At 41.5% G+C, this 25,052-nt stretch overlaps 3 protein-coding genes across 9 annotated transcripts in view; 1 reads left to right on the top strand and 2 right to left on the bottom strand.

Moving 5' to 3' along the window:
- The window catches only part of cunh17orf75 (chromosome unknown C17orf75 homolog), a 5,080-nt gene extending 3,663 nt beyond the window's left edge, over nt 1-1,417 (top strand). Inside the window, exon 8 of the mRNA XM_013911247.1 lies at nt 1-1,417. Within this exon, the coding sequence (XP_013766701.1) occupies nt 1-280 (280 nt within the window). The 3' untranslated portion in view covers nt 281-1,417.
- On the bottom strand, nt 1,107-4,566 carry LOC102209760 (uncharacterized). 2 transcript variants are annotated; one of them, XM_013911246.1, is made up of 11 exons: nt 4,289-4,566; nt 4,118-4,195; nt 3,953-3,985; nt 3,397-3,483; nt 3,184-3,281; nt 2,905-3,100; nt 2,556-2,796; nt 2,384-2,476; nt 2,204-2,290; nt 2,054-2,110; nt 1,107-1,967 (listed from the first exon to the last, which is right to left on the bottom strand). In XM_013911246.1, exons 1-11 carry the CDS (start codon nt 4,349-4,351, stop codon nt 1,930-1,932), a joined length of 1,071 nt encoding a protein of 356 aa, XP_013766700.1. In that variant the 5' UTR covers nt 4,352-4,566; the 3' UTR covers nt 1,107-1,929. The 2 variants fall into 2 exon arrangements, with proteins under 2 accessions (XP_013766700.1, XP_005734618.1); XM_005734561.2 differs by having other exon boundaries at nt 2,556-3,100; nt 4,289-4,565.
- A 30-nt stretch (nt 4,567-4,596) lies between these two features.
- On the bottom strand, nt 4,597-24,350 carry rhot1a (ras homolog family member T1a). Of its 6 annotated transcripts, none has more exons than XM_005734552.1 (21): nt 23,952-24,350; nt 20,398-20,456; nt 20,212-20,293; nt 19,904-19,947; nt 19,759-19,812; nt 19,033-19,085; nt 18,608-18,716; nt 17,420-17,521; nt 16,852-16,950; nt 16,530-16,638; nt 16,253-16,373; nt 16,026-16,110; nt 15,739-15,884; nt 15,510-15,610; nt 14,046-14,176; nt 13,284-13,367; nt 13,003-13,125; nt 12,722-12,924; nt 11,310-11,432; nt 10,267-10,353; nt 8,723-9,519 (listed from the first exon to the last, which is right to left on the bottom strand). In XM_005734552.1, exons 1-21 carry the CDS (start codon nt 23,986-23,988, stop codon nt 9,453-9,455), a joined length of 2,019 nt encoding a protein of 672 aa, XP_005734609.1. In that variant the 5' UTR covers nt 23,989-24,350; the 3' UTR covers nt 8,723-9,452. The 6 variants fall into 6 exon arrangements, with proteins under 6 accessions (XP_005734611.1, XP_005734614.1, XP_005734609.1 ...); XM_005734553.1 differs by having other exon boundaries at nt 19,904-19,944; XM_005734554.1 differs by lacking the exons at nt 8,723-9,519; nt 10,267-10,353 and adding an exon at nt 4,597-5,677.
- Nucleotides 24,351-25,052: the final 702 nt, after the last annotated feature.

Genomic DNA, 25,052 nt, shown 5'->3' with positions numbered 1-25,052 from the left:
TTTTTTTTCCATCCTCGCCTCTTCCCTTTTTGTAAAACCCACTACTTTGTCTCTCCCCCTGCAGGCCATCCAGGACATGAACAGCTTGAAGCGCTTTGTGCGGCAGGCAGAGATGAGTCACTACGCGCTATTTCGCTGCTGCCAGTTCCTGCAGGGCTGCGGAAACGGGGACGTGCTCCTGCAGAACGCCCGGGCCGAGCACAGCGACCTGCCCGAAGCCTGCAGCATCATCACGGTCCTGGAGGAGTTCCTCAGGGAACAATCCCAGGCCCAAGCGTGATCCCCGACCGACGTGCACTACCAGCAAACCTCACACTACAATCTAAAATATCAGATATCCTGAGAGAATCACAGCTGTCGAGGCTGCTGCGTAATAAAATGTGTAAGTTATAAAACTGTTTTGGAGACTGGTGGTCAGACTTGGAATATACTGTACTGTAAAGCAGTGACAGATTTAGTAGCATCACTGTATTAACAATGACAACTATTAACGCCAGCTGTAATTCACAAATTATAACTTTCTAAGGACATTACCTCAGTGAAGAGAAGTACAAATTGAAGAAAAACAGATTGTTTAAACTGCAGTTGTTGAGTGGGTAGTGCAGCTTGTGTTGTGTATCACGATACTATGAACCAAATATTATTTCTGGTATTTTTGCTAACTGACAAAGATGACAACAGGGCGTAGCGTGTGGCTTATTTAATTCTATTCTTATCAATTCATTAATATTTAGAATTTATTTTGATTGTGAGGGGAAAAAATTACTGCGACTGCACAAATCACTTTTTACGCATTGCTTGTTACATACGTGCGCCTTGTTTTTGCTTGTATTTCAACACAATATATGCACTACTAAATTATTTTAATGAGTAAGGATCCTGTGTGTGTACCAACTGTATGTTTAGTCTTACTCTGGTAACGGAAAGAAAATTGTCGTATTTGTAATGTGTGAATATTTTTGTTTACATTCAGTATCACAGCCTTCATCAGCTCACAGGCACCACGTGATCGCTCGCTACATCACTAAACTGAGTGCGTGGCGTTTAAAGAGTTTCCCACAAAATAAATGAAATAAGAGATTAAAAATACAGATTTGACAACAAGCTCATAGTAGACTTTTACTTTCTTTCCTTCTTTTAAAGTGTTTTAGCATTAAGCTCAGATCATTCCCATTAAATCAAGTCCAAAGTGTGTAATACAGCAATATCAGTAAAGTATAATGGTGTATACTTTTAAACTGTGAACCAAGTTTGACATGTAAAATGAATTGTTTTTACTTTTGTGAAACATAGTGTGACTGACCCTGCAGTTCTTTGTGTGTACACATTTCTGTACAGCATGTTTTCTCTACCTATAAATATGTGTTTGTGGTTCTCTGGTCTTGTATAGAAGGAGTAAATAAATACCACAGTTGAACCTCTGCTGCGGTCGTATCTGTTGCCTAGTTTTAGACGAAACATTGAACAAAGATGAGGGATATTATTTACATTTGTATAAATAGTACTAGTATCCAATACTGCTACTTCTATTAAAACAAATAAAATACAGAAATGAACAGTTCCCAAGGTTGACAGCGTGTGGAGCTGCTTGTGCTGATGTTCTGAAACCACAGCTCAAATCATCCACTTAGTTCCTTCCTTTGGCTGCAACCGATACAATGAAACTGTGTGCAAGTGCATTTCACAGAACTGATGCCGTTTTTACTGCCTGTCTGCCTTTACATACCAGCATCAAAACAAACTATTGCAGCACATGTTAAAAGTTCTCATTGTGTAGAGTCGGTTGGGGAAAAAAAATAAACCAGAGTAGAAGACGCGATTAGTTTCATTTAAAACTGAAACACAAAGATAAAGAGATGAAGCAGCGACGGTCTTCCAATCCAAAGCTGGTGAGTTTGCCGGCCTCCACCGATGCTCTGAAACTACACCTCATATATTCCAGTAGGTTCCTTCCTCTGGCTGATTGTCTGCAGATGCAAACAAACATTGTCAAATGAGTTTATGAAGAACTGGGTTATTTAATTGTTTAACCGGGTAAAGTCATAGAAGTTACCTATGGTGTGATCACACATGGTTCTCAGGAGTGAGCTTGGCACATCATAGACACTCTCTGCGAGGGTGTGAAATGGATAAAACATCAGCAAACAACAACAAATATTCAGACTTTTCACTTCTTTCCTCTACAAGCAAACCACAGTCTCACCATGACATTCAGCAGTCTGTCTGTAGAACGCAGGGACATCGTAAACGTCCTCTTCTGCCTCTGCTGAGCGGTTCGCCTTACACAACCCTGAAGATGTGACACACATTAGAGCCCCTTCTTGGACATCTGCATGCTCTTATTGTGAAAGCTTAACTATTTCAAGAAAGTTTTTGGTCATACTGTTTCTAATAGGCAAAACATCATAGTGTCCTTCTTGTCCGGCTTCTGCACTGCTCATCTGGCTGGACCACTGGGGATCGCTGGGACAGTCATCTGAGAACAGCAGCATTTAGCACCAGAAATAACAATTCAAGCTGTGATGGTGCAGAGAGACAGTCATGATCATGTTTACCGTTGCGATTCTGGTAGGCTTTCCCTGTGTTCTGATAAATGCCTTCCTCGTTGTCCTGCTCTATGGGCTGCCAGGTGTTTTGGGGCTGAGAGGTCTCCTTGGGTTGCCAGGCGTCTTTGGGTTGCCAGGTGTTTTGGGGCTGAGAGGTCTCCTTGGGTTGCCAGGCGTCTTTGGGTTGCCAGGTCTTTTGGGGCTGAGAGGTCTCCTTGGGTTGCCAGGTGTCTTGGAGCTGAGAGGTCTCCTTGGGTTGCCAGGTGTCTTTGGGTTGCAAGGTGTCTTGGAGCTGAGAGGTCTCCTTGGGTTGCCAGGTGTCTTTGGGTTGCCAGGTGTCTTGGAGCTGAGAGGTCTCCTTGGGTTGCCAGGTGTCTTTGGGTTGCAAGGTGTCTTTGGTGCGGGGGCAGATTTTATGGGGTTGTGCGTAGATGTAGTCAGAGGGAGGGGGCGCAGAGAGGGGCCGAATTGGAAGCTCCTCCATGACACTTTCGCGGTGTGAGCAGATGGGTGCCATGCTATGTAGTCTTTCTCGCTGCTCACACACATCAAGTCTGAGGAACAGAAAAAGGGAAAGGTCAAAAAAAATCAAAAGAAAGAAGATTTGCCGGGATATGATTGTAAATTCAGATCTTACTGTGCGCCCTCAGAGACGGAGGTCGTGGAGGCAGAGAGATGCATGGCCTGCCAGAGGCATCTCACCCACTCCTTCCTGAGGTCCTCCGTCTCTGCTGCCTGCACCACACACATGCGTCCAGTGGTTTAAGAGGGAAAAGGATTGAACTTACAATTGACAACATGCATATCAAAATTAGAAATATGACATTTCTAAAACGCAGTGATGACTCACCAACACTTTTTTCTTCCCATTTGTCATGGTTATTTCAAAAATAAAGCGCTTCCTGTCAGCTTTCTGGACCTCTCGCACTGACTGCACCTGACCCAGAGGACAGATGACACATTTAGGTAATCCAAACTCACGTACAGGCGCAACAGCTGCGGAAGTACCCCAGAAATCACAAACAGACTGGAAAATATGTGCTAGTGCATTTCAGAGAAGTGGTGCTCATTTAAAGAGAAAGGCTGCTCACAGCCTTAAATACAGCACTTTCCTTATTAAGAGAAGAGGTTAAAGCAGTCATGTGTGAGACTGGCTTATATAGTTGTAGGGTAAAATGAAAGAATACATTTTATTTCACATTATTGTGAGACAACTTGTGAGTGAAGCCATCAAATGAATGTAGTTCATCAGAGGCATCAATTAGTGAGGCACCACTGCTAGTGCTAACAAATAAAAAACACTCAATAAAAATGCTTACTGTGGTTAATTTGGGCACTTACTGCCACATGTGCAAAATCTGCTTCCTGTATATAAACTGTAATATTCAGGGATATGAAGGACTTACTGTGTATATGTAGTAAAATCCTCTCAAGCTCGACTGCAAAGAGAAAAACGTCCAGTGTGAACATACAAAGCAGTGAGATCTTTACAAGAGGCATTTTCTATTTCTAACTGTAATGAAACCATAATTAAACGGGAATTACTAATTAAATAAAACAAAAACACTTACAGCATTTCCATTCTTCTTAGTGTAGAAGAACAAGGTTGTGTTTTGAAGCCTGAACCAGTATGTGACCCATCTCATTTTCTACAACCACAGCAGAGAGTGACCAAAGTCACTTTCTAACAACAACTGTAACGTTCACAGTAACTCAAGGTCAAAAGGAGCTTTATAACTTACCACCGTGTCTTTTCTTTTTTGTAGAAAGCTCTCAAAAAGCAGCTCGGTCCCATCCACAGACATGTTAACCTTCAGATTACAATTTCACACTGTGGCTGCCAGTTCTTGCTACCTGTGTGCGTGTGGTGAGACTTCCTCATCGCTCGAGCTGAGAGCAGTATCGCTTGCAGCCACATCACCTTCTCACTTCTGCATTCTGCACAGAAGTTCTATTTGTTTGAGTTCACGTCACAAAGCTAGTACAGCAATGACCATTTCTACTATGACTGCTGCTTCTATTCAGTGACACACACACACACACAGTGACATAAGTGGGTGTAAAGGTAATTTATTACAGATATTTAAAACCATTTCATTTCTCCTTGTCCACCAGCATCCGTACGGCACAAGTCGTTATTAAAAACGCCGAAGATGAAGAATGACAAGACTCAAAGTGGGGAAAAGGGCGAACAGCTGTTAATATAATGATGCCTGGTTTAAACGGTGCGTCTAACTTCATAAAAATATAAGGAGGAAAAAAGCTTTATTCAAAAGGCAGAAAAACAAAAATAAAAACAAAGCAGGTAGTCGTTCACCATGAAAATGGCTTCGATAATACTAAATACAAAAACACATGAAAAAGAAAAAAATCCCAGAGTTTCATGCGGTGCACTCGGAAAACAGACGAGAGAGAGAAACAGGTTAATAAATTAAACACACAAAATAAACAAGTGCATGGCATCCGTGACCTTTTTAGTGTTAGATGCAGCGCTCTTTGTCCCATCGCCTCCTGTTCTGGCTTTAGCTTTGATCCTAAAATGTTTTTTTTAAAGGAATACATACATAATACCTGCATATACACATCTATAAACAGATTCAAGTCCCTTTGTGGTGGATCTGTGGATGTCTGCCTCTCTCTGGTGTCCAAATATCTAATTATACTGACCTGAGGAGGGGGGGAATTAAAAAGAGGACTGGACCAGCTGACTACTCGTGTCTAATCTCACCTAGACTAAACCAACAGACCAAACGACGCCAGCATTTACAAACCGAGGTGATGTTTCAAATGTAACCTGCCCCCCTCTTCAAAACATAAGGAGAAAAACACCACACTCCCTTATATAAAAGGTACCTATAAGTCTGCACGTTTGTTCATGGTGACCAAGAAATGAGGCCTGGCTGGTGGGTCAGGCCGTCTTTGTGAGTCTTTTCTTTCCCCAGGTATGAGTGGTGGGAGGAGAAGGGGCAGAGTCAACAGAAGGACCAGAGAGGGGAAGTCTGGTTCTGTCTGATCACCGCTGTTTGAGAAGCGCTCTGTACATGGCGAAGCCCAGCACGGCAAACACTGTGGCGCCGACGCTCGCCCTCAGCCAAAAGGTGGAGTTCTTCAGGTCTGCCTGAGCCATGTGTCTGAGAGAAGAAGCAGGAAACACACAGAGAGCAGGTGAGAGGCTGGGAAAATACATGAATAGCAGAAAAGGGGAGCAGCTTAAAACACAATGACGAATCTAGTGCCACATTTTCCATCTGCTCGTAAAACCACAACGAGAGAAATTGCCAAATGACACAACAAAGTCATGTGTTTCCCCCTCTGGGTGAAAACTTCCCAAAGCCTGACCACATATGACGAATCCGAAGATCCTCTCATGGCAGCATGAAAGAGAAACACATGCCTTCTCTTGTCATTGTTGGTTTCAGTTTGGGATACGTAAAAAAGGGAAAGAGCAGAGTCTTAAAGAAGCACCTGCTATGTACCTTAAAGGATTGTTAAAATTATATGGAGCCCAGGTGGTGTCTAAACTAAATAAATTTGGTATTTTCAGTGCTGCTCATTGGATAATTTCTCTATAATTTGGCTTCATCTCCTCTCACAAAGGGCAGAGAACAGTTTTGATGCAGAGTATAGATCTAAACAGCGCTTTAATTTAAATGAGGCGTAGAGTGAAATAAATCTCACACCTAAATATACCTGTGGCAACAATGAGGTAGGCAACGCATTATTTTAAGATTAAGTGCATGTGTGTACATGACACCACCTGAGCTTCATAGAACTGCGTTAACACTTCTAAAACAACAGACTGAGCTGGAAGGAAACACAAGGTGAACTATGCAGCCTGCAATGACAGGTAAAAGCAACGGAGGAGAAGGAGGGAGGAGAAAGGGAGTAACCCAAGTGCCCCGTATAGATAATATACTGATTGTACAGCTTCATCAGAAATTTGAGAAGCTGATCTGGAGACAGACACGTCACCACTCAACCCTTCAAATGTCCTGTTACTCCCGTAGGATCCAAAGAAAAGCCAGACTCATGCTCCATCTACTGAAAAAAAGAGGAAAACGCCTCTGGCAGTAGATATCGACATGACTCTTATAGGTCAAAACCTGATAAACCTGCTGCCATTATGAGATACAGTCACATGCATGGAGTGTTCGCCCATCCTTCCACAGGTATAAAAATCAAACATCCCCTCTCTCTATGATTTCTGTTGTTACCTTTGTGGGGGAATTACTGGTTCAGCGGAGGCCTCCATAAAAGATGGACCCCACCTCCACGATGGAGATGGCTGAAACCTGCTGCTTCAGGCTGAAATCGTCCTCTGACAGCAGGCAGCTTGCCTCACCACCACCCCCACCCCACAAACTCCACCCAACCAGGCAGCCTCTCACACAGTCACAAAAGGAGTCAAATGCAGCAGGTGAAGTAGGGAGACACTTTGAATTTGTTAAACAATCAACACATTTATCACAGCCAGAACCGCTCAGTTAGTGATTAAAGCATGAAACCCGGTTCAAGCATCCTCCACAATGCAGCGGAAGTTTTCAGGGGCGGCAGTGGTTTCTACGAGAAACATTTTCCCTAACAACCAGCTAACACTTTCTTTCTAGGGATTTTTTTTTTAAAGAAGGTGCAGTTTACTGAACATCAAAACTTTCTCTAAACATGTTTTAAACACAAATTGGTGTTGGCATAGTAAACGATGATGTTTGCTTGGTTGCTAGGCAGATAATTCATACTCCATCATACAATATATGCCAACATCTCTTTTTAACACGTTTATACTTTAGTCATTGGTCATTCATTTAGTGAAATCACTTACACAGGTTCTCATAATTGCAATTAACATGCAGCACGTCATGACACGCACAGTTACCTGTTAACTGAGTTGCCATAGCTACGGGACATATGCAAATAAGTATTGCACAGCAGGAAACCTGCACGAGGCCCTCAAGCTGTCATCTTATCAGAAGAATCTCTTCTTCAAGGAAGCGAGGTGAAAGTAATGACAGCATGTTGTCACGTGAGGAATCTGGAAGGATGTTTTCATAAGACCGTTAAGCATCTTACTCTGTGTTTTGCCTCCAGGGCAACAAAGTCTCCTGCACTTAATTTTAAAGAAGATCCTCATTCTCCTCATCATGACCGGTCGCAGCAGATAGATGTCCCTCACCAAGCCTGGTTCTGCAAGAGGATTCTTCCTGTTAAAAGCTAGTTTTTCCTTCCCGTTGTTGCCAAAGCGCTTGCTCATAGGGTGTCATATGATTGTTGGGGTCTTCTCGTTTTTTCTTGTATTATTGTAGGGTTTACCTTAGAATATAAAGCACCGTGAGGCAACTGTAGTTGTGATTTCACAACAACAGTTGTTGCTGTAGAAATGAAATGTAGACTCTGTCCCTAAGAGTTCATCCTTTGTTTCTGGCGTTGAATAAAGGAAGGATGCACGGCCTTTACAGACTACAGTTTACACGGGGTCTGTATCTGCACTGCTGTCGTTTGCTTTTTACCAAATTTCCATCAAAACTCTGTTTCTGTGTGGACTCTACACCGTGCCTGTGGTCCGGTCACACGATGCTGGTCTGTGCAGGCATTTACTTAAAAAAAATTTCAACTGTGGTTTTGTAGTCTGAATCAGTAGGAAATGGTGATGGCTATCTTTATAGGTTATCTGACCATCAACTCATTGACATAAATAGGCCTGCAAACACAGTCTGTGGGCAGCTACTGGTAGAAAATCTATTTCCAGCCATCCTAATATCCTGGTTGCTCAGAAAAACATTTGCGCTTTTTTTTTTTTTTTTTTTTAAACACTTGTTTGAGCTAAAAAGAATATTGTCAGGTTTGGTCTGACCCAGCAGCACTTAAAAATATAGTCTTTAATCACAGGAGACGAAGAAAAAAAAAAAAAACCCGGAAATATGAAAAATACTATGTGTGGGAACTGTTTTTACATAAAATGAGGAAATGGCCACATATATGTGGTGCATACTGTATATACTTGGTTCTATATTACATTATATCCTCATTAACAGTAAAAACTATTTACTACACTTTTTCAGCAAAATATATTTTCCCTTTCAGCTGATGTGAAGTAGTTGTTTTGGTTATTTCTTCTTCTTTTTTTCTTTTTCTTTTTAAAAAAAAAGGAAAAAAGTTTTTATTTATAACAATGAAGGAAATACAATAAAATGCACCAATAATATAAACAAAATACTAAAAAGTCATCTGTATCGCCCAGCTCCACCGAGTCCGAAAAGTAGGCCAAACACCACCTCTGAAACAAAAGCTTGAACACAACCATGATACCTGACCCACTTTCATTTCATATCTCAAACAAAAGCACACAAACACACCATAAACAAGCTGTATAGTTTGTTACCAAATAAAAGAATAGTTTGTGTTCTTGGCGTGTTAGATTCTTTAACAACAGAGTATAAAGGATGGTGTGTACTTGTTACTCAGTTAATTTCTAATCTTAATGAGCACTTTGTCTCAATGCACTTTAATCTCGATGCTTGTAATCAATCGGACCTGAAATGTTACTTTAATGTTAGATTTTAGGTTGTCAGGCCCTCACTCTGCCTGATTAAGGTCACTGATAACAACTCCCAGAGACGATGTCGACACAAGGGTTAGTTGTTGGATGCAACACTTCATCTAGCCCTGCCTGAGTGACTAACAATAATTTACAAAAATTAGAAACGTACGCACTCAAAACACATTTAAACACATTCACACCCGCAGTGTAGCTCAGCAAACCTGCACAATTAAATTCAAACACCAAGCTCACTACACTGTACAGACAGATGCAGAACCTTCCCCAGCTGCCAGCAGATGGCAGTATTTCACAGAGGACTGAGGCATGCCCTTTAAGTACAGAGGCTGAAGTGAACAGGTGAGCCATGCAGATTAGCAGAGAGTGAACACATGCAAGAGGAAGAGGACGAGGGGCAGCCACAAACGTGTGTGTGAACACCTACAGAGTGGAAGGAAGAACACAAAGACAGGAAATAGAAGACAGGAGGGGAAAACAGGATGAAATGACCGAGTAATTGGACAAGAACAAAAACAATCAAATTCAATCATTTAAACACATTTGATTTCAAACATCAGTTCATCAAGTCTTAACCCTTCAGGAGGACAAGAAACAGACTGGTTTCGTTTTTATTTCGCCCATTAAGAGCGATGCTTTTCAGACTAATGTCTCTCCTGTGGGCGCAGACTTCAAGATTAAGAATGGAAATGGGGACAAAATGAGGCTGAAAACGTCACAAATAATCAAACAGCTGAAAGAGGAGCTGGAAACAGATGTAACAGGCAAAAGGTGCTTTTTAACATGCTTCTCTGTGAATGAAATCAAACATGCAAACATGTAGAGAGCAATGACGTTTTCATTTTGAACCACAAACAAACCAAAGAAATTGGTTGTTTCTCATTTTGTGCACACAAAGCCTGTTAGTCAGATTTACTGTCTGCATATCCACTGCAGGACAGGAGGGGGCACACGTGACTCGGAGAAAAGCTCTAATTCACACCTGGAATCATCAAAACATAAAACATAAAAATTCTGTTCTTTAGTTTTAAATAAAATTCACAAAGATAAAGCGATCAGTTATCTGGGGCTGAAGTTTCTTTTACTGCATGTTAGTGTGGGAGTCAGTATTAGGAGCCGAGTTTGTGGTGCAAGCATCATGCATCGCAACACAGTCACACAGGTACCTCCCTGGCTACCACGCTGTTTGTTAGCTGGCACAGCACCGTCACAGCTCGCCGTGTCAGACTGTACAGAGAGCGGCTCGGCTGCCTGGAGCTGGAGCAGAAAGCGAGATATCTGACGTCATTTATAGGGAAGTTACTCCCAGCAGTCCTAAATCACAAGCAAAGAGTTCCTGCTTAAGAGCTTTTAACAAGGCTTTTATTAATTCATTCAGAGAAATGCTGAGCGAAGACAGCAGGCCGTTAGGGTCTACAGACAGTTGTGTCTGGCCTGTGTCAGTGAATGTGAGAATAGTCAATATGCTGCATGTAAATTGATGTAATATTCCAAATGTGTTATGATTTTAAAGTTGGAAAAAGAACTTTTGGAATTTTAGGAAATGAACCATCTGCAGCATCAGAATCTCTCTGCAGCTGATAGAGATAAACTGACATCACAGTTTAAACTTCACTGAATAGCACAAAATCCACCCACAACTGCATCGACAGTCAAGCAGCTGGTTTTTGTGTCATTGCTACAGCTGCTAACTCTGCGCATTCCTGACGACCTGCCTGAGAAAGTCTGAGGACGCATTTTCCCACACGGTGCAGAAGATTTAAAGACCTTCAGTTCTTATTCAGCTGAAACAATGACCTCTGGGAAACACGAGCATCATTTGATAACAGAGATTAACTGTTAACTATATTATTATTAACTTTACTACTGCTAACGACTTCATCACTGTGTTTCTAATTGAGCAGAGAACAGCCTGCTCTGTACGAGTACTATAACCCAACCGTGGCAGGAAAAGCCAATAATTTATCAGCAGAAATATTTAAACATAACGTAAAACCAATAATGGTGCCCCCCTCTCCTGACAGTTGATATGCAGTGTAAACGTGACCAGTGGGGAACAGTGAGGGAAAGCAGAGGAGCTGTCACTACCACCAGTGTTAGTGAGCTTGGGTAAAGCCTCTCTGCGTCCCATCGTGGAGGTCCAGCCCCAGGATCGGAGACAGAGAGGAGGAATGAGTCTATGTTAAACACTAGAGTTTATTTTGTGTATGAACCTGTTGAACACGACCGTGCGGAGTTGGGCCTTAATGCTGCGCAGCAGCTCCAACTTGAGGAGGTTCTGACAGAGGCAATATGTGCACCTGTTGCAGGCACACATGCAGCGGAGACGGGCGTGGCTGCAGAAAGATACACAGAAATGCGTGTATTCACCACCACGCCAACACACGCACAAACACAGAAGGACACACACTCACAGGAGGAGGGACCAAAGCCTGACAGATGAAAAGCAATTACATTTGTTTAACTGCTAAACTACATCAAAGCATGACCTTCACTGTAATATGAAACCTGCACTGCTGTTGGTTACCTCAAACTCTTACTTTCATCCAATGGAATAGAATTATTGATATCTGTAACACAAAACGAGAGGAAAGGAGGGAAAACCACAAAACAGACATCACAACTAAAACAATCTCAGACTGACGTTTTGTCAGCTGCGTTTACTTTTAGATATTTCAGAGGCAGCTAAAACCAGAGAAAAACGTGGCTTATGCAATACGAGTTTTCAGAGACCACAGTCACCTGTAAATAACAGACAGCCACAGTGGTTTCAGCTGACCAAACAAACTATCTGCAACTTCACTGCTGAGACAGCTGAAGCACTGAACCTGCTACGCATTAAAATGTAACTGTTAAACACCTTTAGAAACTACTGACGCCTGAGTGATGGGAGCTTATTGGTTTGACACAATAAACTTACCAACATTTACGCTACACAGTGAAGATCCGGGCAGTTTAGAGTTGCACAGGAAGCCTGAGAGTTTACCACACAGCATGCATGATAATGCTACAATTACCAAGCGCTGTATGATTAAAATCAAAGTAAAAAAATCAACACAGCGCTGAGTTTAAAGCTCAGACTTTATTCTATTTCATCTAATAACTGAGATAATTATAAGTGGCCGGAGCAGTCTACTCTCTGGCTCTCAGCAGAAAGTCGCCTTTCAGTAAGCACTTCTGCTTAAATCTACTCAGACTAATGCTCTAGAGCGCAGCAGATCCAATGATGTCAGATTTTAGCCAATAGGATTTGTGGGCTGCTACAATGAGCTTTAACAGGCACATCCGTTAAGTGCCAATTAATTAAGCTACTGAAATCCAATCTGCTCAGAGAGCTTTGAGGACTTAGGACACCCTGCAGGGCCCATAAATGAAAGAACTGGCTGCAGTGTATTTCAGAGTGTCAAGTCTTCGCGTACTGACCGGTGTGATCGAATGATTGCAAAAATCATTGGGTTAAGGTCTAAACTGTAAAGTTTCAGTGCTACACAACACATTGAAGGCGGCTAGTATTCATTTTCCTAACATCACTGAGTGCTAAATGTCATAAAATCACCCAAGAGAGGTAAAAGAAGCATAAGTGGAAAAGAAACAGTGAAGACTGTAGCTGAATTTTAATGCTTACGGGTACATGGCCATGGTGGTGAGTCTAGTGTAGATGTCTTTGCTGGGTGCTTCGTTCGTGCTGCAGGTGAAAGGCTGGGGTGGGTGGAGCTTGTGTTTCCGGCAGAAGTCATGCGGCGACAGGCTGTAGTGCTGCCGCACCTCGTGCAGGTCCGACTTGGCGGCTATCACCACACACGGCGTCTTGCTGTCTATGAAGTATTGCTGCCAAACACAAGAACTCCGTGTCAGGAGGCAAGACTTTTAAAATAAGGCCTGATAAGACGCTCTCAGTTTACACACCTTGTACACTTTTGCGCAGTACTCAAACGAGCGAGGATTGTTGACGTCGTACACCAGGCAGACCACATCGCAGGCCAAGTCCGTCTCCGTCAGGAAGTCAATATCCGGCATCACCTCGTGGAGCTTGTAGTGAGCAGGCAGGGCAGGGAGCAGGGGCGGAGCAACAGAGCGTGCAGACGGAGGGATTAACATTTGTAATGCTGAAACTCAGTAAAGCACTCAGATTATGTAACAGTAATCCAGCGAGCAGCTGATGACTCCTCAGAATAAATGGATCTTACCAGCAGGTACTTCTCCTGACCGTAAACGTAAGTCGTGCTGATGGCATAGAAGGACTTGTGCTCTTCTCTAATCCGCCTCTGTCGCTGTGGAGGAAAGCAAAGCCAGTGTCGCCCGTCAAGACTATTGTTTTACTTATTTATTTAATTTAGGGGAAAAAATCCTTTATTTTACATTATGTAGTTAATTTTTGATGATTTAGATTATGAATATAATCTCATTAAGAACGGCAAAATGTTATTAGGGGTCCAAGCTGTGTAAAAATGCACAGAACCAGCCATCCAGTCTCTTCCTCTTATCCAATTCAGAGTCAAACTGTGCATGTGTGACTCTTGAGTGCCATCCATCAATCAGTGACAGATGATGATGATGATAAAATTTTGATCCAGTGTTGAAAGTGAAACAGAGTTCACATTCAACACTGGATCTGTAAGCAAAATCAACAGAGCTGCAAGTCCTCCTGTGATGTGCTCCATGTAGACAGGGTAGGGAAAAAAATGGCTTAATTACGAGCTTTGCATTGGTTAGAATTTAGGCTTCCTCATCATGGTGACCATTATCCTTAAATGCTGACAAGTTAATGTAAAAGTCCTGAAAATTAACTCTTTTTTTTTTTTAAATTTCTCACCATTTATAAGATCTGTACCTATATTCACTTCGTACATCCCACTTTATTTTGTACATATCAGAAACAGTTGCGATCGCTGCAGAATTAGCATGTTTCATAAAGTTTAACTGGCTTTCTGTTAATGATTTCCACTGACCTGCAGGTTCCTGCCGAGAAATGCTTGGAGGAAGCCGCTCTTCCCGCTGCCCCGTGCTCCTAAAACGTTGCAGCGGAAGACGCTGCGCTGGGTCTGCTTCTTCTGCAGGTCAATGCGCTTGTTACGGGTCACTGAAGGAAAAGGAAACATTTTTCTTATAGCTTTATAATACAATTAGTAATATACAAAGCTGGCAAAAGTACAGAGATTCTGTACTTAACCGGATCTGAAATGTACTCAAGGTAAGTAAAATGAGCTCTTTGGAGGAAGTTTCTTTTTTGTGAACTGAACCTTGTGCTATTTTAACATAATGATGAAATAACATACATGCGAATACAATTTAATTATACTCAGCTTGGAAAATAAAAACATGCATCTCTCTATTTTCTGTTGCCTACATTGTAGATGGTGACTTTGCCTCAAAACAGGAAAATGAGCACAATGAGGGGATAAAGTGGATTCAGCAGGATCCCTAAAATCAGCTGTAATGGATCAAAACTCAACGATTTCTACTGTGCGCTGCAGTAAATTTTCTTCGTGTACAGACTGTGATCAGCTGACCTGCTGCTCTTTGTGGATGGACACGACTGAATTCAACCAGATGTCAGCAGATGTTTCACGAGTTGTCCTGGCTGATTTCCATCCTCTACACTGACAGTACACTGCTTATGCTGTCTTTATATTGGACTGCATAAATGAATCTCTGCTACACTTGATGTAACCTAACTCTGACTATGACTCCACAGCCACTGTGCAGCAGTCACAGGCTATACTTAACTCTAAATCCATCACAGTACTGCAAACTAACCTGTTTATCCTGCACTAACCTGCAGAGGATTTTCATGCAACCTTTAAAAAGCACAGTCTACCTCAGTTTGATTTGCAGCATGTTTTTCAATAATAATTTAAAAATATATATGTCACATGTACAGACCCTATATGTGATTTTGCTGATGTTTGTTGAGCTGATAAAAACACTGCTTTTGAAATTACCTGCCACTCCTTTTATTCTCCCTCATCAGTAGAGCTAGCTAGATGCGAAGCAGCGCAGCCACAACTTACAGACACCTGGAGTCGTTCCAGTGTTGCGGCAATAAATACATAATTCAATAAAAACACCCTCTCACTTTTAACCCCTGACTTTGGCACGCGTCATCTCTTTTTATGAGACATCCTCTGCTGATTAATAAACAAACAGGGCTGCCTTTAATCCGTTTCTGTTTAGGCTCAAACGTGTTTGATGTTTGGAGGTTTGCAGTGACAAAATATTAACTCAAATGCGTTAAAACCAAAGGTAATGAGCCTGTTTTAAAAATGTAAAGACTAGAAAGTACAGATATTTATTTAAAAATGTTGGGAGTTAAAAAAAACAAAAACTACTCAGGTAAAACACAAATACCTGAAAATTGTACTTAAGTACAGTAACAAAGCATCTGTACTTTATTACTTCCCACCTCTACCTACCTGTAATTGCAGCCGCTTGGGATTCCTGCTCATAGATGATAGAGTAGCCGAGGTAGCCCAAGTACTCCAAACTACGCTGCACGTCCAGATATGTTGTTAACCTACCAAAGGAAAGGAAGAGAAGTGAGAAGATTTTACATGACTGAGAAGTGTCTGTTAATCTGTCCCAGCGTGAAGTTTTTCAGGGTGCATGAAGTTAAAACAGATGCGTAACAATATACACACTCACGTCCACTGGGAGAGGTATCCCTGGTATGTGAGCCATCCCTGTTCATTAGTGCAAACTGTGTTGTTTACATCTGGACCCCAGGGCATGTAGGGAAACACTTTGAACAAGTCTTTCACCTCCTCTGGCGACAGCGCGCAGTCTCTGTCCTGGAAGACCGCAGAGACAAACACACACAAATTCAACTGAGCACAGAAAGGTTCATCTTGCTGAAATCTAGTCGAAAATATGGAAATAAAAGTGCTAAGGGAAAAAACAAACCAACAAACAAAACAAACATGACCACTCACTTTGTCATGCTTGTCAAAGACACTCTGAAGAAAGAGGTAAGCGTTGTGGTTAAGCTCCGTGGTGCAGTCTGGAGGGATCTTTATCCTGGTATAAAGAGAAGGAACAAAAACATACGTTTTGGTGAATTTGCAGCTTTCTGGTTTTATTCAGGTACCTGCTTTTTTCTCCAATTTTTGCTTTAAATTGAACACCCCTCAAAGTGACATGCAAACTAATCTGCACTCACAGGGGGAACAGGTACTCCTGCGTGAGCTCCAGGTCGTCGTCATAACCGAACCTCCTCAGCACGGTCCATGTGGTCTCGTGCCGACCTCGCTGTATGAAGAGGGTGTGCAGGAAGAGGAAGCCTGCAATTTAAAAAAAAGAAAAAGAAAAAAGTGGACACAATTTGAGAGAGAGGGTGAACACTCAGAAAAGTCATTCAGACAGTACGAATTATGTTCACAAAGCCACCAAGTATGAGAAACACATAAAAACAAAGGAAGAACGGGGCAGTGTCCGACCTTTGAGCGTGAGCCCGTTGTCTTTGACTCCATCCATCATGTTTCTTCTGACCACGTTCTTTACGTCCTCTAACGCCTGGGGTGCCAGTGGTGTATTGAAGCATGTTCTCTACATGCATACACAACATATATGCAGTTTTCAGATGCTGCTGCTGTGACATGTGTTGTTATGAGCGCATCGTTTCATGTCAAAGCCCATCTCCCTAAACCCGTTACAGGTTGTTTTCCTCATATACAAACAGACCAACGCTGAACCTTACACCGTCTCAGTACTCACAATCTAACAAACAGACGCTGATGTTATTAAAGAGGAAAACATTACCTGAAAGAAGTTGAGCTCGCTGTCATTAAGGGTGCCGTCATTGTCCAGGTCAGAGATTTTAAATATCCTGGTTAAAGCCTTAATGCATGAAGGCTTCAGCTGTAATACAGGAGAAAAAACATTTTTTAGGAGACAAAATGCACTTCTGTGATGCACCAAGATTTAAATCTGCTTTTCTTATTTCCTTAGCTTTACTCTTGATCTCTAACAGAAAAACAGGCCACAGTGAGGATAAAATACATGAAGAACAGATTTAGGTGATTCTTGCACAGTTGCAGAGTTTATGACGAGTGTAATCAAAGGATAATGCCGTCTCAGACCTACAGCCTGGTCGGTGTATCCCTGACGACCTAGTGAAAAATCTTTTCTAGTCTGCTTGTGAGTGGTTGCTACTTGTTGCCAGCTGAAATCGGTCACAAAGAGGATGCACTTAAAACTTCCTTGCGATTGGTTGCCAACAGATTGACACGGCTGCCCATAGTTTCCACAGGTAACTCCACCAGGTTTCTGAAAACTGCAAACCAACATTTCCATTAAAGCTACCTGTGTTCAACAAGTCAGAACCCACCTCCTTCTCCTCTGGGCAGTACAGGGGTCCTGTCGGGTGGAGAACGGCCTTCTGGGCGTAGTAGAACAGCTCGGAGATATTCTTCAGGTTTTTTGCAGAGCACTGAGAGAAAAACAGGCCGCCTTATTTTAAACTTTTATTTACCAGGAAGTGAAACTCTTGAGATTGAGAATCTCTTCTCCAAGAGTATGATGGGTATGACGAAGGCATGGCTGACAGAACATGCTTTTCATTAGCCGGAGGTTTGAACCCAGAGCCCTAACTGTGAGGCAGCAGAGCTAACCACTGAGCCACTGTGCAGCTCAGGTTACCATGTTGTTATGAATGGTTTCCAATAAACAAAAAATAAATGAATAGAAAAAAAGCTGAATGCATGAAGTAGGTAATACTAAAGGATGGAAATTCTGAACATTATACGGGGTACTGCAGTCCATATAAAAAACTGACTTAAAATGCAGCTTACTGTCCAAATTATTCTGATCATTTCCCCTTAAAACCATCTCATTTGGGGGGGTTGAGTAAATGCAGACTTTTATCTTAAACATGATTTTCTAAAAAGCTTCATAAAGACTGTACTTTAAACTGTGCTGCTGCTTTTATTTTTGACACAGTTATATCTGAAATCTAAGCACCTCACAGGATCACATATTTCTCACAGCAGAGTGACTGACCCCAGGCTGTTCCCACTGTGTATGTGCTGTCCCTCACGTCCACCATGCGTCCCTCTTTTAACCTCGTAACTAAGCCAGCTCAGAAGGGCAGGACCGAGCCGTCGCAGGCGGCAGAGGGAAATTTGAATAAATGCCGAGGGAGGCAGATTCCCATTGCCTCGCTTCATGACAGCCGAGCCTCACGGCACATTCACAGTCAGTCAGCAGGCCGTGGCCCCGGAGCGTGGTAATATAAATCTATTCAGGTCTCAGAGTGTATGTGCAGTCAGGATCTGGATTGCACTCTAAGAGCAGCTGGGGGTCAATCTGTCCTCCACACAGGTTGTCTCACTCTGACACACTCTGCCAGTATTGGATTTTCAATCAGCCTTTTAAACTTTATTTGCAGTTTCACTGCTCTCAACAGTTTCATCAGACTTTGACATTTAACTGAGTGGGACCTCCAAACAGCCTCAATAGACCCAATCATAGTTATGAGTCCAAGTGTGTGTGTCTGTTTGTATCACTTTTGCTTTACCTCTACACACGTCTCAATATCCTGGTATTGATTCATGATTGGCAGGATGGTCTCCATGCTGCTGTGCTCCACCAGGTCTGACTTGTTCCCCACAAGAATCAGTGGCACCCTGCAGTGAAGCCATTTATTACAGAGCAGCAACAATCAGCCAATCAACAGAAAATCAGACTAAAGCTAATTAGATCATGTGTTTTAATCATTGCTTTAAAATCTGCAGTTGGTTGCAGATATCTAAAGGGAAGGATTTTCCAGCCTCATTAAAAAAAAAAAAAAAATTACTGTAAACGTGTTTATTCTGGTTGGAAGAAGAGAAAAATTAAACTACAATTTTTGACACTGTATAGACCAAACACTGAATAAGTTAAGTAAGAAAACAGTCGGTAGATGAGCTGATGATAAAAATAACCGTTAGCTGACGTACACACCTGCTGTCTTTGTCCGTTCTGTCGTTTATGAGAGGAATCCAGTGGCTCGTCACCTGGGGAAGGAACGCACAATGACAAACATGCAGCACCAACACAAAGGTTTTCATTTAAATAAATGCCTGGAATAACAAAGGTAACCCAGTCTGATGAAAGTACTGCAATATATTTGCAGAGTAATTCAGTCTGTGTCTATGGCAACCATCCCAGTAAAAGCTACTGGAAGTGCAAATCAAACATTTCTGCCGCAGTGTCACATTAAAAGCTTTTACCTGGTGAAATATGATCTGACTTTTATTATGAGGGATGCCAGTGACCACCGTGGTGTTTAATGGTATTGGAGTTGTTGCTGGCTCAGGAGGTAGTGCTGTATATCTCAAATGGGATTAATGAAGTATTCTGATTCTAAAACAGCTTCATTTTTGTGTGTGTGAAAGGATGAATGTGAGCTTTAGTGTAAATAACTTCTTCTTTTGGCTTCTCCCTTAAGGGGACGCCTTCATCTCACCCTGTCACACCAACCACTGCATGTCTTCCTTCACTACATCCATTACTCTTCTCTGGCGTCACCCCAAGATAACATTAAAGATTGTTTATGGACAGTAAAATAATAACAGCAACCAGCTTTTGCCAACTTCTTACAAAGAAACCAACTTATGTCGAGATGAAAAAGCAAGTCGAGCCAAACGAGAGTAATATGAAACATAAGTACGCTGACACCAGGCTCACCTTCTCAATCGACTTCTTGTTGTTGACTGAGTAAACTATGCAGATCACATTAGCCTAAGAAGAGAAAAAGCAACGTCACCTTATGAAGCACACATCAACAATATGCAGCACAAACAGGGCAAAGCAAGAATGAAATAACACCGACCTTTGATATTTCCTGATACAGCTGCTCATCTGACTGCTCTGCTTCTGTGCAAAAGGAAAATTAGTACAGTATTATGTTACCTAACACCTCTTGTGCTCACTTTGTTTTTCTCAAATAAAAATGGAGACACTTTCATGACCTACATCTTGAAACCCAGTGGAACAGATAAGAGGTGCAGCCACGCACAAAATGATGTCAGCTGAACACTCAATACTTCCTTGTACCGGAAGGATTTGAATGGGCTTCTTTCTATTAGCTACACTGTTCTTGTGTCAGTTTGAAAGACTGTGTGTAAAGGGGGGAGATACCCGAGTAGTCCACAATGTGTGTGGGCACCCTCTCCGGGGTGACATCGGCTGGGATGGTGATCTCTTCAGCTCGGAGTGGAACCTGGAAAACAGGACAATGATGTCAAACAATGATAAAATGACAGTCAACAGTGAACACTCAAAAGGAGGCTTTTAACCATAACCAGAGTGCCTCATCACACATACCTCATCTGGAAACTCCTCACTGACTAAAGACATAATCAGGGACGTCTTCCCCACCTTAGCTGTAGAGCACAACAAGAAAAAGACAGAACAGGGTCATTAACATGGAAACACTCTCTGCCATTTTCATGACAGATCCTGGTGATGTGTGAAATGACAGGAACAGATAAGAGCAGCTGAAGAGCTGCAGCCAAGTGCCACCGATCACAGCTGAGCGCTCACTAAAGGCCACCATCCAGTGAATCCAGAACATCGAGAGGTAACGCAGTCTGCAAATAGGCCTGCACTGGAAAGGCAGGTCAAAGAGCTACACTGTTATGTGAATAAAACATCCAGAAATGATGAAAGTAAAGTCATGTAAAGTCATGTAAATGAGTAGTTTTAAACTCAAATTAGTGTAGATTTAGTGGGATTTAAGATGTTAAGGTGTGGTAGTCCACACTGTTGCCTCACAGCAAAAAAGCTCCTGAGTTAAACTCCATGTATGTTAATCTGGCCGGAGCCTTTCTGTATGGAGTTTGTATTTTCTCCTAGGGCTGTTCGATATAACGATATATATCGGATGACGATATAAAAAGGTCTATCGTTTCATTTTACGCTATCTTTTGTTTCGTGGTGTCGCAAAATAAGCTGTTTACGAGTGGCTATATTAATTTCCTTAAAGTTCTCTCTTTCTCTTATATTTAATATAACCATACTACAGACGGACAAGCGTCTGTTTTTATGCGTTGTGGTTAGCAACAACGACGGTAACAGCTACATGACGCGCAGCTGGAAACACTTCCCGCAAGTCGAGCTGCCCGAGATTCACAGAATCACCAGAAAATGTTACATTTTTGTGATTTATATCGTTATCGGGACGATAGAATTCTTATATCGGGATATGAGATTTTGGTCACGTCGCACAGCCCTATTTTCTCCCCGTGTCTGTGTGGGCTCTCTCTGAGTACTTTGGCTTCCTACCAGAGTCAGAGACATGCAGTTAGTGGGGTTAAGGTAATTGTTGATTCTAAGTTGTTATTGTCTGTCTCTCTGTGTTAGCCCTGTGATGAACTGAAGACTTGTCCAGAGTCTGCTCCACCTCTCGCCCTACGATCGCTGGGATAGGCTGCACATTTACAAAAAATAAAAAATAAATGTATAACAATCAAGGTAAACAGCCGACAACAACATGATCTGTATCACACACAGGACGCGGCCATTGCCGTTTTGTTAATACAGGGAGTATTTATCAAGAAAAACCTCAAACTCTAGATCTAAGGACTGGGAGTGAAATGATGTGTTGACTGAACGATTAGTCGAATCCCACAATGCAATAAATGAAGCCAAAACACCCTGAAGCATGAGCGTTTTACAGCTTTGGAAATGTGGCGATTTGCTTTTTTCCAGCAAACTTACTTTTGAATCGTGAGTTGGACAAAGCTACCACTTCCCTGACATCACTGCTGATTCCTGTGACAGCATATTTTTTATATTTGTTCATTTTTATAGAAGTTAACAGTCAATTGCAATTATTTGAAACTGCAGCCCTGCGTTTCCCTGCCACTTGCCTCTCGGTGTGTTCACAGTTAATCTCACAACCTGAACTTCATAACACACAGGCTGGCACGTAGCTTTCTGGCTGCACCTCCTTAAGCACTAACTCTCCTAAAGTAGCAATGTGTGCCATCCTGAAGAGCCACAACTTGAATATAAATAGTACTGTCAACATGTGTGCTCAAAAGAGAACAAACAGACACGGTGAAACACGCAGGGTGGGACATGCTGGCTTTACAGGTCATTTCAAAGTCCTTCAAAAGGTCAGGATCTGTAAACATGCAGCCGTTTACCCATAATATCCTCTGCCATGTAAAACTGGCACATTTGGTCAACAAACAGCTCTTCAAAATAAAAGTTCAAATCATTTATTTAAGCACTGTGATAGATGAGCAGCCAGTGTGCCAAGCTGTCCAATGTATGCTGCAATAGGCAAGGTGAACCTTGATTGTTTAAGCAGATGAAAAATGGATGGATGGATGATTTATTTAATATCTTCTGCTTCAAGCTTCCCGGTTCTGAAGCTCTGGGTCCAAAGAAAACAAGAGTGAAGTGAGGAGATCACTTTGGGCTTCGGGTAGTTTACGTGAACCATTTTACAAGACAAAGAAAATAACATTTGACAAACAATGAACATTAACATTTTCATTTGCTGTCGTTTTTTTCTTGCTAAATGTATTAAACTATATTTTATTTTGACTTACTAAATAAGATATTTTGCTTCATTGTACTACATAGATGTTAATATTTTTTTAATAAGAGATAACGTTTTTTGTAATAGCAGTGCGTTTAGATTCTTTCACCCTCTTTCTCTTGTGTAGTTTTTATGTGAAATTTCTTTATAATTCCTGTATTTTTTTAAACAAGCTTAAATATTTATTCTGTTTATTCAAACTATTTTACTATAGACTGTTTCATTTCAACAAGAGCTTCCCAATTTTTGAAATGAATAAAGTATTTCTTACCTTATCTTATCATGTGTTATGTTATCTTAAGCCAATACAACTTTTTATACCACAGAATGACCTTAACTTCAGGGTTTTCCCAGAAGTCTTTGAATTCCTGTGATCTTTGTCACAGCTCAAACTTTCAGACACTCTTACACCATCTAATCGGCACAATAGCCCTTCAATCACTTAATAATACAGAACTACCAGAATATGTCACCTACAAAAATACAAATAAAGAGGCACAAAAAAAAATCATGATTCACATATTTATTATACCCTGCGATGTCTGGGGGTGTTTATTACCACTTAATTACTTCTCTGCTTTGCTTACCAAGGCTGTATTACAATTAAGAGCACTTTAGTTAATAAACTCAGTTTACATCCTCCTAAATCCTCATCGCTTGACTCCGATAAGACAAATTACAGTAATTAACCAATTAAAGCAACTGTAGTTTTAAAAAATAAAATAAAAATATAAAAAAAATACAAATACAAATACTTGTATCTCATCTAATTTGTAGTATTGATATTCTGTTTTAGGACTCTTTAGAACACACAGAGGTTTGCCTTCAGATCATTATCATGTTAACAAATACTACAATAATATGTTAAACCACCCTCACTGACTTGTAATTGTGCATGCATGGTTTCAGACTCTCCCTGAATCCCATTACACATACTTTGAGAATGACTCACAAGCCACAAAAATGGTACACAAACATTTTCTACAGATATCAACATAAAATAGTTAAAGTGATGTCTATACTCCAAACTGGACTGTTTGGCTCATATTTTCCCTTCAAATAAGAAGCAGCGAGCCGAGCAGTGCATGTAAGCCCTGATGAGGCAGCTGTCATGGACCATGTGATAATGATTTGGCCGCTCGATATAAACAAAGCCTGCTATTTATTCTAATAACAGGACCAGTCGAAGTGTGTGATTATCAAGCTCTGTGGGATAATGAAGCTATTCCGCTGACTCTCACAGCTCATCACACGATATGTAACTGATACAAAGTAGCTGTAGCTACTAGCATATTAGCTAGTGAAGATTAAAGAAGTTGCTACTTACGCTCCCCTACAAGGAGTATCCTCACGTCCTTCCTCATGTTGGCACTTGTTTTCCTGCACAGAGGACCGTCTTTATTGTTTCATGTAGACCTCTGGATGCCGTCCTCCTCCTTAGGCAGTTAACTACCGTTGGGCCCTGCCGCTGTCAAACACTCCGCGCCTTTGTAGGACAAAACGGACGGACACTTTTCGGGTCCTGCTCGCAATTTTCCGCACGCTTCTGTTGAACTTATTGCTTATCCGCTGGACAGAAAGACAACGTTTAATGCAGTATGTGTCACATATCTCTGTAAGCGCACGTTTATCGCTCTCTTGAAGGCGCTGGCAGAGGATTTCGCAGTGGATGGTTCACGGGCATGCCCGACCTACAAGACCGGGTATCTACGGCAAGCCAGACAGGACAAAACGCGCACCAGAAATTTTAAAAACATGAAAAGAAAACACTCTGTGCTGCTCCCTGGATTTAAAACGTGGAAGTGCAATGATTTGGCGTCTCCTGCGTGTCCAAATAAAATATTAAAAATTAAAACTTTACTAAAACAAGCAGCAAACAATATACTTGGTTTTATGTGGTTGATAAGATGACTGCTTTAAAATGATATCTATATTTCTTACCTTTTGTGAACAGCTTTACACGTTAAACAGCTCAGCTAGTATTTTCCCCCAAAACAGGATATATGGACAAAGCTGGATGAAGTGTTTTCATGCCAAGGCATCGTAGTTTCTGTCAGGCAGCCTGTTATATCAGTGCTGAGGTTTTCCATCCATCCATGTTCTTCCACATTCAGGGTGTTTATGGAAGCATCAAGTCAAATAATGTTTTATAAACGTTATTTTGTTTTCGAGCTCATGTTCAAATTTTCATTGGATGGATGTAGTGAAGGAAGACATGCACATAGTTGGTGTGACAGAGATGGATGCAGATGGTCCGCTTTGGCGACCCCTAAAGGCAGCATGAGAAAATTTTCAGTTAAAAAATAAATAAATAAAAAATAATTGAGGAACAAGAAAGAGCAAACACCAAAATGGCATTGATTTAAAAAGCTGTGATATTGTGACATAATCTTGATTCATTAGCACCATTTCTAATAAGTGTTTGCAA

The sequence above is a fragment of the Pundamilia nyererei genome, unplaced genomic scaffold, assembly GCF_000239375.1.
Source record: "Pundamilia nyererei isolate P.nyererei 1_Seehausen unplaced genomic scaffold, PunNye1.0 scaffold00059, whole genome shotgun sequence".
NCBI classification, from domain to species: domain Eukaryota; kingdom Metazoa; phylum Chordata; class Actinopteri; order Cichliformes; family Cichlidae; genus Pundamilia; species Pundamilia nyererei.
Note: the sequence above shows the minus strand (reverse complement) of the source record. Positions and strands in the feature narration are given on the sequence as shown.

Coding starts and splice junctions, on each gene's coding strand:
- rhot1a (XM_005734552.1), bottom strand. CDS start 23,988: ATGAGGAAGGACGTGAGGATACTCCTTGTAGGGGAGC. Junction 16,639..16,851: donor GCGAGCTCAACTTCTTTCAG/GTAATGTTTTCC, acceptor GTATGCATGTAG/AGAACATGCTTCAATACACC. Junction 16,111..16,252: donor CAGGAGTACCTGTTCCCCCT/GTGAGTGCAGAT, acceptor TCTTTATACCAG/GATAAAGATCCCTCCAGACT.
- LOC102209760 (XM_005734561.2), bottom strand. CDS start 4,351: ATGTCTGTGGATGGGACCGAGCTGCTTTTTGAGAGCTTTCTACAAAAA. Junction 3,986..4,117: donor CTAAGAAGAATGGAAATGCT/GTAAGTGTTTTT, acceptor TTCTCTTTGCAG/TCGAGCTTGAGAGGATTTTA. Junction 2,111..2,203: donor ACAGACTGCTGAATGTCATG/GTGAGACTGTGG, acceptor ACACCCTCGCAG/AGAGTGTCTATGATGTGCCA.